Source organism: Dendropsophus ebraccatus, chromosome 13 (genome assembly GCF_027789765.1).
Source record: "Dendropsophus ebraccatus isolate aDenEbr1 chromosome 13, aDenEbr1.pat, whole genome shotgun sequence".
NCBI lineage: Eukaryota > Metazoa > Chordata > Amphibia > Anura > Hylidae > Dendropsophus > Dendropsophus ebraccatus.
This window is the reverse complement of record NC_091466.1, coordinates 37333336-37350425: the sequence shown is the minus strand read 5'-3', so window position 1 is coordinate 37350425 and position 17090 is coordinate 37333336. Positions and strand designations below refer to the sequence as shown.

The window sequence follows — 17090 nt, the reverse complement described above, 5'->3', positions numbered from 1 at the left end:
TCCCCCTGCGCCCGGACAGCATCTGTAATTAGATGCTGGGAGCGGGAGAGACTGTATTCATAAGCGCCGCGCTGTAGTAACAGCACCGCGCGGCTGATTCATTACAGCGCAGCGCTTATGAATACAGTCTCCCCCGCTCCCAGCATCTAATTACAGATGCTGTCCGGGCGCAGGGGGACTCCGGTACTGGCATTCCACGTCCGTGATCCATCAGGATCACGGAACGTGGAAATGCAGCCTTACTCCCACACTCACATACTTGCAGTTCCCTAGCCCTACAACCTATGTTGTAGTGTAAAATTTTACAACAAAGAAACCCCCCCCTTTTTTTTTTTTTTTTTTTTTTAACAAAAACTAGTTACAAGTGCAGAACCCTGAATCCATTAAAAGCAACCCGTATGCTAAAACCTTTGGGGCAATTTCGATTAAAAAAAAAGTTTCACTTAATAAACTTTCAAGTGAAATAAGATGCACTATCACCATTTTTTTTTTTTTGTAAAAATAAACAAAAACAGGATGTAAAGATGAAGCACCCCTCCCATATTCAAGAGGTATTGGTTTTCCAAGCAAAAATACAAAAAGATAAAAAAAAAAAGGAAATATATATTTCTAGTTAAATCAAAATCACCTGCAATGGAAAAGGAAGCTTGGGAATTAACAAAACCTTCAACCTCAACCTTTTCTGCAGCAATGCCACATAAATAGAATACATCATAAAAAAAAAAAAAGGATCAGATTTCATTTCACTACTAGGAGTCTGCTGCAGCAGTTACAGCATTTGTTTCTACTGACAGAGCAGAGGACAGACACCCATTGATTATGCAGCTAACTTTTCTGCACTCTCTATCATCAATGACATCTGCCTGACGATCCCCGTTCCAGAGACGTTTAAGGCGCAGTTTTGGTGGTAGAGAGTCTTCCTTCTTTTCTACCACAGTAGTTTCACTTGCAGGATCCTTTACTGCCTTCTCACTAGCCTCGGGATGACTTTCTGTACCCTCCTTAGGATAACTAATCCTTGCTGAATTGGTAGAGAACTGTAACCAAGGGGCTGCAGGTTTCACAAAAAGATGTCCACTCTTCTCAGTGTCTAGTTTAGGAGAATGCGTTTCTGCTTCAGATTCACTATCCGAATTTTCTCCCTGCACATAGTCTCCGCACTCCTCGTCAGAAATTAGATCTTCCTCAGACTCTGGTTCAACTTTCACAGGTGGAAGAGGAGGTTGTGGAGGAGCTGTGTGTTTTTCTTCAGAACTCTCTGATCGCTCTTTATTTTTGCGACCCATTGGAGGCGGCTGTAACTTAATGGGGAAGGATGGTTGCTCTTCAGGTGGAAAGGGACGATGTGGTGGTGGCATCATGAAACTGGGAAATCTTGGTAAAGTCCGTGGACTCAAGTGGTAGTTAAATACGGAGCAGGCTTGGGCCTGCAGGTAGTGTTTCATCTCTTCTGGGTTGAAGTTAAAGCAGCTGCCGCTTTGGAAAGCAGGGCTTAGCCCAGGTGAAGGACTGTAAGAAAAGACTGTTGGAGTAAGGGACAGGGCAGGAGAGATTGGTAAGCTCATAAGCCCTCCACGCCCATGGAGAGGAGAGATAGCAAAAGGACTGTGGGCATCTGGGTACATGCCAGGCATTGAAAAAACTGGAAGCGTGAGGTCAGATTTATGCTTTGGTAGGCCATGGGGCCCTGTACTGATAGTACTCCGAGAAGACATATGGTCTGAACCTCGACGCCACTCTGAGTGGGCATCTTCAGGTTCTGAAGGAATTTGTTTACGCTCATTATCACTTAACGATTCCCTGCTGGACTGTGCAGAGGAGCTTCCAGTAAAGTGATTCACATGTCCATCGTCATTTGGGGAATCTAAAGACGAGAAGTGGAAATGGGAGGAGGCTGTGGGGACCGGTGGAGCACTCTGAGGAACAGCGCCTGTAAAAAAGTAGTAGAGATGTAAGTTATAACTCCAAGGCAAGGGTATTTAAAGCACTAAATGAAAAAGATAAGACACTTATTACATCTATTTTCATTCACTAACGTGTTCATCATCACTTTTAAGAATTATGGTAGTAAAAACGGGAGAAGAACTCGAACCTTTTTGTGCCCGTGGCTCAATGCCAAATTAGACTTGGTAAACTATTACGTGATCTGTTGTACCTCAGACTTTATATTTTCAGCCACCCAGAAATGACAAGCCCTGAAATGTATCTTGCATTGTGTCCTTATTCAACAAGGTGCCAATCTCAAAAGGGATTAATGTGTGGCAGATGGGATGGGGCTGTGGCAAGTAGCTAAGGAAGAGAGTAAACTATACAGGCGAGCGTGAGTAATGCAAAGGCTTTGAGAATATCCTCAGGGACCTATTACAACAGATTATAGTCTGTTCCTGGCTTTGGCTCAAAGAAATCTGTCAGATAGACAGAGAACAGGTAATAAAGGAAAAGGAAAGACTAAGGTTTCTCATCTTTAGAAATCCATTCCTGGCTTTGGTTTAGAAAAAAAAAATCTGTCAATCTGTTGGTGTAATAGGGCCCTCAGTCAGTTAAGATTGGGAGACAGAAAGGGTCTGAATGGAGGGCATGTAGGTTTGTGCTTTTGCCACAACATCCTGGTTTGTTCCCCCACATTGAGAACGTCTTAAAATACAATTGCTTGAAGCACTTGTACTTCGTATTCATAAAGTTATGAATCTCATGCCGTTCTGATCTGATCACGCAGAGCAGCTTCTGCAAAGTTTGCGTATAGAGATGCTCTAGTGAATGTAAGGAAGACAAAAAGCATTTGTGTTTGGCAGCCTTCCTAGATTATGCTCCATCTTAGACAAGCCTTTCTCCCATAAAGATCACAGCAACCATCTCAAAGCCTGCCTTGACAGCTATACAGTAGTGTAGAGCGGATCTGTCAAAAGGTTTGTGTTTGGCAACATTATCCAAAGCCTAATGCTCCTTGTTTGACAACCCGCAGCTGCAGAAGTTAGATGCCACCTTAGGGTGGGTTCACACTGAGAAATAGGCGAGGAATTGAAGAGGAAAGTTTTCTACTTGAAATTCCTCGCCTAATCAGCTCTGGAAGAATTCAAGCAGAATTCAAACCCTCATCGACTTCTATTAGATTGCTTTAGCAAAATCCGTCCAAAGAATTGACGTTTAATTCTTTGGGCGGAAAGTAGATCTGTGGCAGGAAATTCTGCAGTGTGAACAACAGAATGAAAATTCCATTCAATGTACATATTCTACGGGAGGAATTTAGAGCGGATTTCTCTTCAATTCCTCACATATTCTTCAGTGTGAACCCCCTGTATACATGTTTTCCAGGATTCCCTATGGCGGCACCCCACTTTAGCAGCCAAGGGGAATCAAACGTCGAGTGTTGGGGTTTGGATAACATGGCCGAACGCAAATATTTTGACAGATCCACTCAACACTAGGCAAGAGCAAATTTGAAGTATTAGCAAAGCGCTTGGCTTGGCAGCCAGCTGCCTTGGAACTCTGTGCCACTCTTGGTGCATGGAAAAGCTGGATCCATTCCTCTGAAAGTTCTCCCAGTTTCCAGGCACCAGGAAAGGAGCAGCAAACAGTACAAAGGCAGCAGCTGACAAGCTGACAGCAGAGCCTAGTGAAGCGCTTAGCTAGTACTGTAAATACGCTCGTTTCTACTCAACACTACTATATAGCAAAATTCTCTTACCTGATCCCCAATTTACACACCACTTTTTTTGTTAAATTTTTATTTTATTTTCCACAAAAAAAAAACCCCCAAAAAAACAAAACACTACAAATAGTTCTCCTTGCAGGGAGTACAATTACTTATTAATCCAAAATACTGTATAGCCCCACAGATGATAATGTAGACTATGTAAGATTTTAAACTGAACAATTTGGTGGTTTTTAATCAAACTGCACTTTCTAACATTACACATCACTTAATAGTATAACAGACTCTTTTCCAAACTACTTGTGGACAGTCTGGTGGGCCTCTTGAGACCTCTGATCCACCCTGATAAAACAGGATTCATTTAAAAGGATGAGATAACACTCTGGAGGGTCTTCTCTATCATCAACCATGCCCAATAGCAGCATGAGCCTCTCACATTGCTATCACTTGATGAGAAGGCTTTCAATAAGGTCAGTTGGGGCTTCCTGGGGGCCTCTCTGACTCAGATAGGCTTGGGAGTGATTATGCGGCACAGTATACTGGCCTTCTACCATATCCAAAAAATGGAGAGGAGACAGCACATCCAAAGGAAATCTTCACTTTAATCACACCAGTGCAACGTTTCGGCTATACAACCAGCCTTTCTCACTGCTTGAGAAAGGCTGGTTGTATAGCCGAAACGTTGCACTAGTGTGATTAAAGTGAAGATTTCCTTTGGATGTGCTGTCTCCTCTCCATTTTTTGGATATCCTATTACGGACCTAGGTCCAGTCCGGTAAGACAAGCACTCTGCCTCTGACATTGCATTACTGGTGCTGCTTAAATATCTGCTTGGGCCTTCTACCATAACGCCAAAGGATAGGCAACAGTACCAGACAGGGATGCCTCATTCCCCTTATAACATGTTCTCTGTATGAAACATCTTTTTCTCAATGCACTCAGACCCTTATAATGATTAGATTTGTCTAAAACCAGATCTATAAGTGTTCAGCGTATGTGGATGATCTTTTACTTCCTCTCATGACTCTCTCCCAGCCCTGGCTTTCTGGCTCCTCATAGAGAATAGAGGAACGCTCACCCATGCTAAAGGTTCCTGTGTACGAGGGAGATAGGAGAGGTTACCGATTGCCGAACAATTTCTGAAAGGTGTACAGCCATCCAGTGTAGCTACGAATATTAATTTCCAAATCGGCGATTAATTTAACTAATTTCCCTTTTCTTGGTCAGACCACTCCTTTAAAGGGGTGCTCTGGTAGGTTTTTTTTGTGTTTCAAACCAACTGGTAAAGTTATATAGGTTTGTAGTTTACTTCAATTCAAAAATCCTAGGTCTCCCAGTACTTAGCTGCTGTATGCTCTGCAGAAAATGCTGTGTTCTTTACAGTCTAAAACTGTGCTCCCTACCTTCACCTCTGTAGAAAGCCTTTTTTTCTTTGGACAGTTAATGTCACAAACAGAGGTGGCAACAAAGAGGACTGTGTCGGACTGAAAAGAAAAATTCCTGCAGGGCATACAGCAGCTAATTAGGACTGGAAGATTTAAAGTTTTCAAATGGGGGTGGAAACAAACATGCGATGTGGGAAGGCTAGGGGTACACTGTCCCACATCTGGTGATCTTGTCCACCTTTACACGACTATTGAAGCTAGGTGGTGTCACTTATTACAACAATCACGGAAGTGCATGCATCTCTATGTCCCGCAAATCCCCTGCTGGGGGCCTCAATTATGTCCTGCTTATGGCAGCTAGGATAGTAATTCTGAGGTGCAGAAAAAGTGCTCAGCCACCCACACTGACTGGTATACAGAGATATTAAATAAAAAAAAACATGGCACTTCCTGTGTTCAGACTTTCCCCCCCAAAGAGTTTAAACACAGGAAGTCCCATGTTTTCCAGGTCATTTGCGCATTCACAGCAAAGGCAGTCATGAGATTGATGGACACCATGAGCCGTGACTATAAATATGTATAAATGTTAATTGCAAAACTTACTTTATTTCACATCCCCTGTTAAATTTACGTTTTAAAAGTTATAACGACAGTGACACTTTAAACATCTACAGGTTGGAGGAATTAATGGGGCACCTGATGCCTGTGCAGAAGAGGTCTTAGAAAAAAACAGAATTACTTACGGTAATGATGTTTCCATAAGCCCATGACAGCACCCCTGGAGAGGACCTCCCACCGCTTGACAAGAAACCTGAGAAGATAAAAGCTGACACACCTCTCCACACCTTCAGTTCATATAAAAGTACTCCAGCAGAGCAGACATATCATATGATATTATATAGAAAAATGGAAGAAAAATAGAAAGAGAAACCCATAAGGAAAAAGTAAGATTAATTAGGGTGGGTATACCGGAGGGGTGCTGTCATGGGCTTATGGAAACATCATTACCGTAAGTAATTCTGGTTTTACCCAGACGCCCTATGACAGCACCCCTGGAGGATAAGCAAGTAAATATATAAATTTAGGGTGGGACAACAGCAGAAAGAACCTTGCGCCCAAAGGATAGGTCAGAAAGAGGATTCAGTTGGAGTCTGTAGTGACGAAGAAAAGTGTGAGGAGAAGACCATGTTGCAGCCCTACAGATCTGATCTAGAGAAGCGTCTGCTCTCTCTGCCCAAGATGTGGCTACCGCCCTAGTGGAGTGTGCGGAAAAGTATGCAGGCGGGTCTTTCCCTTGAGAAGTATAGGCTAGTGAAATCGTATCCTTAATCCACCTACTAATAGTAGGTTTGGAAGCTAAAGTCCCTTTGTTCTTGCCTGAGAACTGAACTAGTAGATTCTCTGATTTTCTAAAGTCCTTGGTAGACTCTAAGTAATGTATCAAGCATCTCCTGACATCTAAATTATGAAAGTTTCTTTCTCCATCATTTTTGGGTCTGTCACAAAAGGACGGGAGAATAATATTCTGGTTTTTATGGAATTCAGATACCACTTTAGGAAGAAAGGATGGAAGGGTTTTCATTGTTACTCTATCCTCCAGGATAATGGTGTGAGGAGGAAAGGCTGATAATGCCTGGAGTTCACTAACTCTCCTAGCAGAGGTAATAGCTAAAAGAAAGGTGAGTTTAAGAGTTAACATTTTTAATGATAAAGACTCTAATGGTTCAAATGGAGGTTTGGTTAAGGCCTTGAGGACTAGGTTTAGATCCCATGGGGGAATAGTGACTCTAACTGATGGATTTAACCTGACTGCCCCTGTGATGAATCTTTTAATTAGTAGGTTATCTGCTAGCTTATGGTTTAGGAATGTACTTAGGGCTGAAATCTGAACCTTGAGGGTGCTAGGTTTTAAATTTGTATCCAGCCCTGCCTGCAGGAAGCTAAGAATTAATGGGATGTTAGGTTCCCCTAAGGGGTCTTGTTTTCCCTGAGAAAATTTTAAAAAGGCCCTCCATGTTCTTAAATAGATTGAAGAAGTGACTTCTTTCCTACTTGCTAGCATAGTATTTATGACATCGTCTGTGAGGCCCCTACCTCTGAGGATTAGCCTTTCAGCATCCATGCAGTCAAGTGCAAGTGTGGACAGACCGGGTGCTGTACTGGGCCCTGGGAGAGGAGATTCTTCTCTGGGAGAATCCATGGTTGGGCGACTGACAACTTTCTTAGCAGCGTGAACCAGGGCCTCTTCGGCCAAAACGGAGCTATGAGAATGACTTGAGCTCTGTCCTCTATTATCTTTCTCAGGACTCTGGGGATCAGGTTGAGGGGGGGGGGGGAAGGCATAAGCTATCTCTCCTTTCCAACTCTGAGAAAGTGCGTCTACTGCCGCTGGGCAGTCTCCTGGCCTGAGGGAGACGAACTTTTTGACTTTCCTGTTCGCCCTGGTTGCAAATAAGTCGACTGTTGGAGGCATGAATCTGCTGGTGATCTGTTGAAACACCTCCTCGCTGAGAGACCACTCTGATTGGGTTATTTTCACTCTGCTTAAGAAGTCCGCCTGGATTTTTTGGTCCCCCCTGAGATGAACTGCTGTTAGTGATAGTAGATGTTGTTCTGCGAACAGGAAAATTTGGGCTGAAAGTTGCATGAGGGTCTGGCAGCGTGTCCCCCCTTGTTTGTTTATGTAAGAGACAGCTGTGGTGTTGTCTGAGTATACTAAGACATCCTTTGAGGACACTAAAAGCACTAGGTCTTGTAGGGCTTGAAAGATTGCATACAGTTCTTTGAAATTGGAAGTCTGCTGTCTGAGATGAGGAGGCCAACTGCCCTGGGTAAAGGTATTGTCCAGGTGTGCTCTCCAGCCCCAGGGGCTGGCGTCCGTTGTTAGTCTTAGTTGTTGTGTAGGTGACCATCTTACCCCTCTCTCCAGATTTCTGGGGTCCATCCACCAACGAAGACTTATCCTTGCTTTTGAGGATAAGTGGAAGGTCTTGTTTAGCGTCTGCTGACTGCCATTCCATGCCTGAAGAACGTCCCATTGTAAGGCTCTGGTTCTGGATTGAGCCCAGAGAACTGATTGGATACATGATGTAAGTAGCCCCAACACCGACATTGCATGTCTTAACACCGGTTTTGGGCAGAGAAAGTTCTTCTGCTCTTCTGATAACTACCTCTCTCTTTGGAGGAGGGAGAAGGGAAAACTGTCTCTGAGTCCAATAGAGTGCCCAGAAATACACACTGCCTGGAGGGACATAGATTTGATTTCTTCAGGTTTTATGTTCCACCCTAATCTCCTGACAATGTCCGATACTAGCTGGATCTGGGCCTGAAGACGAGGAATTGAGTCTGCTATCAGCAGGAAGTCGTCCAGGTATGGTACTATGAGGATATCTTGTTTTCTGATATAAGATGTCATATCTGCCACAATCTTCATGAAGGCTCTTGGCGCCTGAGATACTCCAAATGGCAGGGCTCTGTACTGGAGGTGAGTCCACTTTCCCGCTATACACACTGCCACCCTGAGAAATCTTTGATGTATCGGATGGATGGGAACATGATAGTATGCGTCCTCCAGATCTATTGACGCCATGACGCAGTGTGGGGACAACAAATTTATTGTGGGCTTCAAGGTCTCCATACGGAATCTCTTGTATAGGAGGAACTTGTTGAGACCTTTTAGGTTTATGATGACTCTGTAAGAGCCATTTGGTTTTTTTACCAAGAACAGCGGGGAATAAAACCCCTGCTGGTGTTGTGATGGAGGAACTGGGATCAAAACATTCTTCTTGATCATCGACAAAACTTCTTCCTCTATAATAGTTTGTTTTGTCCGATCTGACAAGATTCTGGTGGGGAGGAATTTGTCTACTGGTGGGCTTCTGAACTCCAGAAGCAGACCAGAAGAAATTGTATTTAGAACCCAAGGACTGGGAGATATTTCCCTCCAGGCCTGGGCAAAAAAAAGACAGGCGCCCCCCCACCTGCATCCCGTCATTGTTGAGGGGGTTTAGATCTATCGTCTTTGGAGTTAAACAGGAAACCTCTACCTTTCCCCGGCACTCTGAATTTCCTGTTGTCCTGGTTTGAACGAAAGGGCCTCCTGGATTGTCTTCTGCCACGAAAGGACTCCTGTTTGGGGGGAGCTGGGAATTTCTTCTTGTCTGATGCCTTTTCCGAGAGTCTAGAACAGGACCAAATAATAATTCTCCATTACATGGAATACCACATAATTTTCCCTTTGCAGCTACATCTCCCTTCCATGCTTTGAGCCAGAGTGCTCTTCTTGCGGAATTAGATCTCGCCATTTTCGCCACAGGTGCATCAATAGCCGGGGCTTTATTCCACGAGCTACATTCACCTTCCTCAAAGGGATATTTTCTTTTATAATACCGGGGAATGAAAAATTTCCGGTCTGGGTTCTGCCACTCGTTGTCAATTAATGCTTTAATACTTTTGTGAATAGAGAAGGCATGCATCTTTTTGGGGGCTAACCCCTCATATAAAGCATCCTCAGGTGACACCGACACCTCTTCCTCTACTATATTCATCGAGGATCTGATTGCTTTAATAAGCTGTTCAGTGTCTTCTGTAGGACAGAGGGCTCTAGAAGTGGAAGGCTGCTCCTGATCATCATTAGAAGAGATTAAATGCACTTCTCCTTCCTCCTGATCCTCACTTGGAGTTATTGGAGGTTCAGAGGTTAATGAATATACAGGAGCAATGAGTGGGGTTTCTGCAGCTGGTCTATCAAATCCTAGATTTCTCAGGGAAAGCTGCACTTCATCCCTGACCACTTGCTTTAAGTTATCCGCCAGGGAAGAGGCCTCCTGAGCCACTAACTTATCCACACAATATTGGCAAAGTGATCTGGAATAATCATCTGGCAGCAAATTTCCACATTCCCCACTCTTTATGATGGTGTTTAGATGATCTCTTCCTATGGGATCTATCAGATGCCTATAAAGCAATAATGTAATGCCAAATTAGCAATATAAGACAAAAGAGGGGGGAATACTCTCACCAACATGTCCCATCGTCCCACCGGTACCGTGTCACGGTCCCTTGAAGACTTGGATGACCTCTCACGGCGTCCTCGATCCCTCCTGCCCGAACTTTCAGACATAGCGTCGGCAAGGCAGGTTGTTATCTCCGGAAAACGGTAGGCTGGCTGGGTGAGTCCTTCTCCTGGACGCCTAGGAGTATGGACGAAGTGCTGGAGTGCTCCTGGCCCTATAAGCACCTGGACCGCCCCTCCACAGCTGCTGGATGCGGCGTCCCGGCGTCTGACGTCATCCGCCAGCGCCGCGCACGACGCGTCACGCCGGACAGGTACGCGGCGTCTGACGTCATGACGCGTGCGTACGCACGCACGTCACGTGACCCGGAAGTGCCGTCAGCGGCATTCCGAGCATGGCGCAATGCGCCCCATGAGTGGGCTGGCGGGACAGTCACGGCCTACCCGAAACACAGCCCCCGGAAGACCCCCACCCGGAAGCGGAGACCCCCCAGGAACCGCAGGAGCTCTCAGCACCCTCCAGGGATCTCGGACCCAGACTTATCCGGCTGCTGTCCGCGGACAGACTTCTGCCTCCAGGGAGCCCCACTATCTGAGATCTAACCACGGGGGACCTGCAGCCACGAAGGTATGGATGTGCCATCTTCACCCAGGATGGGCTCTTCTGAGGCCTCCTATCCTCAGGACAGGAAACCTGAACTGAAGGTGTGGAGAGGTGTGTCAGCTTTTATCTTCTCAGGTTTCCTGTCAAGCGGTGGGAGGTCCTCTCCAGGGGTGCTGTCATAGGGCGTCTGGGTAAAAATATCTTATTAAGCTACCATGTTATCTATTACAAGTTATACACATTCTGTACATGTCCTTTACTTTTTCTGTATCCCTTGTTATTCAATAAAAGTTGGTACAAACAAAAGAAAAAAAATATTCCTGACAGTCAAAGCTTCATCATCAACAGCTCTTACAGCAGATTTGCTGAATAGTTACAGTACTAAGAATCTTAAAGCAGGGAAATTCCATTGAAGTTCACAGAATTTCAAAAAGAGAAGTGCTCAAGTCAAGTCAGTGGCAAACCAATAAGGAAGAGGTGTTTGTTCTGTGAAGCAAGAGGTTGATTCCACAATTGGTACTTGGAAGTTAATTTTGTGTCTTACAAAAAGGCCTGAGACCGGGACCTTTCAGTGCCCCAGGCTGACCACATCACAGCATCTCCATCAGAAGGAATAGCTTTAATTTTGTGATATAACATCCACCTTTTTATTACTTATCGGACTGCTAGGTAACAACTCTGGGGTGCACGGACCTGCCTTTCGATAGATAGACGTGTAAAAGAATTGTATACTAAACAAGCGCAAGATGTGAATGTATTTGAACTTAAGGACAAGTGCCATGAAAAACTTTTTCCCAGTAATTGAAGCACATTACAAAGTTATACAACTCTGTAATATGCTTCAATCACCTTTCTCCCCCTCCAACCCCCAGCAGGATGTGTCCTAACTCACACAGACCTGATTACTGTCGTCACCGTCACCAAGCTCTTCTCTCAGCTCCTTCTCCTTTTACACTAGCCTCCCCCCTCCCCTGCCTTGTCAGGTGACAGGCTTGCTCAGCTCCCATTGGCTGAACAACTGCAAGCCATCACTTGTCAAATCTCACTTGCTTATCTTCTGACTGACTCCGGCACATAGGCAGCTTCCCCCTCCCCTCATACCCTCTCTCCTGCTGCTGTGGACTCAGTGAAGGAGTCATGTCACTAGAGAAGATAAGCTGAGCAAGCAGAGTCACCTGACAAGGAGGGGGGACAGCTTTAACAGGACCTAGTCCAGCCCTCCTGCTGAGGACTCATCCTCACATGAAGGAGCTGCCTGGTGACGGTGACGACAGTAATCAGGTCTGTGTGAGTTAGGACACTTCCTGGTGGGGGGTGGAGGGGGGAAAAGACAGGGAAGGGAGGCAGATAGGTGATTGAAGCATATTACAGAGTTCTATAACTTTATAATGTGCTTCAATTACTGGGAAAACGTTTTTCATGGCACTTGTCCTTTAATCCTTTTATTTTTTTTTATATCTCAAAGGCTAAGGGTACGTTCACACGTACCCGATCCACAGCGGATTTCTCGCTGCTAATTCGCAGCGAGACCCACTACGGATCCCTGCCCGGTACAGTCTATGGGGAGACAAAGTCGCAGCAGGATGCACATCCCACTGCGAGTTTTCCACAGCCTGGGCTCTCGGCACTTCCCACAGCAGCGAACTGATTGGCTGAGTGGAACGTGAAGACACCGGGAGCCCTGAAGCAAGCCGGAGCAGGTGATGTATAAGCTCCGGCTGCCGGGGGTTAACAGGGCGGGCTGCAGACAAACTTGCAGCGGGATGTGCATCCAGCTGCAAGTTTGTCTGCACATAGAGTTAACTGGGCAGGGATTCGCAGTGGGTCTCGCTGCAAATACGCAGCGAGAAATCCGCTGCGGATCCGGTACGGGTGAACGTGCCCTAAAAGATGGCATAATTAGCATGAACTCTGGAGTCATGTGCGGGGGATATACAAATATGTGTTTTAGAATTCTTCAACTAGCACGGACATACTTTACTTCTTAGATAGCATAATTAGCCATACTGTCATAAAGGCCATATGAGCCCTCCTACAGGACCAATAAAAGGGGTATTCCAGTGTCAACTAATCTAGTTAAATTAGTAGTCAAACATTTTTGTAAATTTTTAGCAAACATGCAGCCTCTTCCTGATATGCCTGCCCCCCCCCCCCCCCCCCCCCCCCCCATTGTTGACAGATCATTGTCCACCACCACTCTGACCTAACAGCAGTCTGGTTGGTGAATATAGTGTAGATGCATAGAGATGTAGGCCCATATTTATTAAACAAAGTTGCAAGTTTGTTAAATTTAAAAAAGTTCAACATTTTTAACTGTTAGCCAAGTTCGCAATACCATCTAAGGAGGCTGTAATAGTTGCCACCTGGCATTTACAGAAAATTTACACAACAAACTGTCTATCAAACTGATAATGACAACTCTCAAATTACTGATTTTTTTCTAATGGTCTTGAAAGAGTCAGTCATTAACAAATGAAATAAATGGGAAAGCATTAAGCCAGGAGCTTCTCTTTTTGTTGCAGGAAAAGGATTCCACGGAAAATCTATAGAGGCCATCTCTTGCACAGACACAACTGAGAAGGGTTTTTTCCCTGTTCATGCTCAGCTTTCAGACCTTAAAGTAGTTATCTAGCATTAGAAAAACATGGCCACTTTGTGGTGGAGACAATTTGCAGTTAAGCTCCAATCACTTAATTGGAAGAGAGTTGCACAGCCATGCCCAAACTGAAGACAAGAGTGGGGCTGTCTCTGGAAGTGGCCATCTTTTCTAATGCTGGATAACACTTTTAACCAACCAAAACAGGTGAAGTCTTTGTCTTTGCTGGTGGCCATTTGCAGAGTTATGAAACTTCATTTTCCCTTGGAAGTGCAACAGAAATGAAAATGAGACAACAGGATACATGCCTCTTTCTTTCCAAACCGTCAGTGTTGTGACTGCTCGAAGCAGAGGGCTAAGCCTCCATACGACAATTAGTCAGCCATGGGAGAGGTAGGGGTGGAGGTGTGCATACTGTGGTTTAGCATAATTTGTGTGGCACTTCCAAGAAAAAAAAAGATGCAGTTTTATAACTGTCAAGGGCCATCAGCAAAGACAAATGCATTATTTGTATCATCTCCCTATCTGCAGCCCTGTACCTGCTACAGACCTAAGAGATTCCCTTTAAAGCTTAGGTGACCGTAGCACCTTTCCTTCAGTTTCAGATGGCATAAGATACATCCACACTCATAACTAGAGGTAAACTTTAGAAAACCCCTTAATCTTACCACCAGGCCTTATATTGATGAACGGGTAGTTGGGCATGACCAACTTGTTGAAGTTGAATTTGTAGGTAAACCTCTTTCCCTTAGTTTTATGGAGAATCCTCTTGTTGTAGTAATACCTGTTATGAAAAATTAACAGGTTAGTTATCCAATAAGAACACTGGTAGGATAAGCTACCACAACAGTGGTTACATAATTAATAAATTTGCCCCAGTTAAAGTGTGCTGCATTACTTTAAACACATTTTAAAATATCAGCCATAAGGATTAATGGTTCCTAAACGTTCTGAATTATTTTATTTTTTTTTAAACACACATACTTTAAAGGGAACCAATCATGCCGAAGATCCATCTTAAGATAAGGAAACGTGCTGGCACATCACCCAGCACGTTTCCTAAACATCCCCCTGTAACCTCCGTGCCCCCCTCCATCATTCAGTAATCTTACTTTGAAGAAGTCCCGCGCTGTACGTAAATTTCTGGCAAGTAGTCACGGTGGGCGGATTTAGTCACAGGTCCTGGGCGTCTGTAATGGCTGTAATCAGGCCCAGAGGGGCGTGCTTGAGGTCTGCCTTCCATCCACGTGACCCGGCGGCTTGCGTATCACGTCGGCGGCGCGCTGACATCATCTGCACGCAGCGCAGACGTCTTTTGTAGTCCGCGCAAGCGCAGCACAGCGGGAGACGCCGCCGACGTACTGCGCATGCGCGGACTCCGGAAGATGACGGCGCTGCGTGCGGATGATTTCAGCGCGCCGCCGACGTGAAACGCAAGCCCCCAGGTTACGTGGATGGAAGGCAGACCTCAAGCACGCCCCTCTGGGCGTGATTACAGCCATTACAGACGCCCAGGACCTGTGACCCGATCCTGCCCACCTTGACTAAATCCGCCCACCGTGACTACTTGCCAGAAATTTACATACAGCGCGGGACTTCTTCAAAGTAAGATTACTGACTGATGGAGGGGGGCACGGAGGTTACAGGGGGATGTTTAGGAAACGTGCTGGGTGATGTGCCAGCACGTTTCCTTATCTTAAGATGGATTTTCGGCGTGATTGGTTCCCTTTAACAGACAGAGTTGCATCAAAACTGTGCATCACCACTTATAAACATAGCTCCTGATAAACCCTGCCAACCTCACACACATCCACATGCTCTGTATGCGTATAATAGATACCAAGGCATACTGGCCTGCACTATATGGGTGTGCGCACACTACGGAATTTGTGCGGATCACACGCCACCCACGCACATTTCCGCCCATGCCATAGACTTCATTCTATGGTCTGCCAGATTCTGCTGTCCGTCCAAAGAATGAACCTGTTCATTCTTCAGGCGGACAGCGGAATCCGCCCGACCATAGAATGGAGTCTATGGCACGGGCGGAAATGCGCACGGCCGTGAAAGGTGGCAAGCTGCAGAATCCGCGGCGGCAGTGAGAGGGGGCAAGCTGCAGAATCTGCGGCAGGTGATCCACCCGGATTCCTGACTGTGAACATACCCTAAGGCTATGTTCACACTTGGTATAACACTGTGCATAGAAACTGCTATATCTGCAAGATCATTTTTTTTTTTCAACTGAATTGTGGGCACTTTTGGGTGTGCCCACAATTCAACTAACCATTGATTACCATGTAAAGTACGGGCACTGTTTCCAGATGCTGTTTCGTAAACAACGTCCGGAAATAGCCATGTTCATTAGTTTAAGGCCCATTGTAAAGAAAGAACGTTAAAATAACGATGTCTGAACACAGCGATGAATTCGATGCAATGCCGCAGAAAAGAATGGACGATTATTTGATTTCATTGCCCATTCTTTTCTACAAAAAAACAAAACGAATTGAGAACTTAGCCTTAGGCCCCGTTCCCACTGAGGAAAGGTAGCGGAATTCCGCGACGGAATTGTCCGCCGCGGAATGCCGTTAGCCTCCAGCTCATAATGGGAGTCTATGGGAGGCGCGCGCTCCTGCTCTGTAGGCGCTGAAGAATGAACATGAATAGAACTCATAGAACTCATTCACACAATCAGCAATTTTTCATGACTGTCTATTTTTTTCCAAACTGCAAATGATTCATATATAGTGCATTACGGATAGTGTAAATAGCCCCAAAGAAATCAATAGGCCCTAAATTTATCTAATTGCAGATCCACAATTACAGAGAGACATTCTCGGAAAGTGTGAACAAGGCTTTTTATACTGTAACTCACGGGTCTCCAAACTGCGGCCCTCCAGCTATTGCAATACTAAATTTCCCTATCAAATCCAAAGCTTTAACTGTCCGGGGAATTGTAGTTTTGCAACAGCTGGAGCGCCGCAGTTTGAAGACCCATGCTGTAATTTATGAAGACATATACTTCCCTGAGAAACCCCAAAATATAACTGGGGGAAACACTAAAGAAAAAAAAGGATATACTACATATGTCAAAATGTATATAAACTGGATTGATGACTGGTGGCAGGGGTATGTGCCCACCTGTCAACTATAGGCAGGCACCAAACCTTGCTTATTCATGGAGACACTTCTAAAGAAAACTGGACTATTCAACCTGCAAACTACCTAAATTTAAGTCCAGTGGAGACAGTAAACCTATCCTCTTACTCATCACAAAAGGAGGATAGTCCCTCTTGCTGTCTGGGACGCCATCACCAGGGGGTCCCTAGTGGTCAAGTAGGGTTAAATTGGATGACATCACTACGAACCTTATATATTATGTAGGGCTGGGCGATATTGGCCTAAATCAATATCGCGGTTTATCGCATATGTAGCTGCGGTAACGATAATTCAACGATAATTATGACACGCCCCTTTTGTAAGCCACAACCCTTTTTACAAGCCACACCCACTTGGCCGTGCCAAACTGGGGATATTTTGTTTCAATAAAGTTAAAAAAAAAAAAAAGTACAGTAACTTAATGAGCAGCAACCCAAGCTATGTACACACTATAGGACTTGTATACACAGGTATACAGCTACGTAAACCCTACAGGACACAGAGTATAACTGATGGGTATACAGTATATACAGATGACAGTGCAGGAATATACAGTATAAATGATGGGTAAAGATTATATTATATATAGGTGACAGTACAAAGGCACTGTTATGGGGACACTATTAGTAACACATTATAGGGGGGCTGTAAATGGCACTGCGCTCAGACACGCCATGGAGATA

General features: G+C 45.0%; 1 protein-coding gene across 1 annotated transcript in view; it reads right to left on the bottom strand.

Annotated features, from left to right (window-relative positions):
* Positions 1-248: 248 nt before the first annotated feature.
* The window catches only part of ETV3 (ETS variant transcription factor 3), a 33658-nt gene continuing 16816 nt past the window's right edge, over positions 249-17090 (bottom strand). The window contains exons 4-5 of the mRNA XM_069949802.1: positions 13920-14035; positions 249-1930 (exon numbers count right to left, since the gene is read on the bottom strand). Of these exons, the coding sequence (XP_069805903.1) occupies positions 750-1930; positions 13920-14035 (1297 nt within the window). The 3' untranslated portion in view covers positions 249-749. The remainder of the gene's footprint in view (positions 1931-13919; positions 14036-17090) is intronic.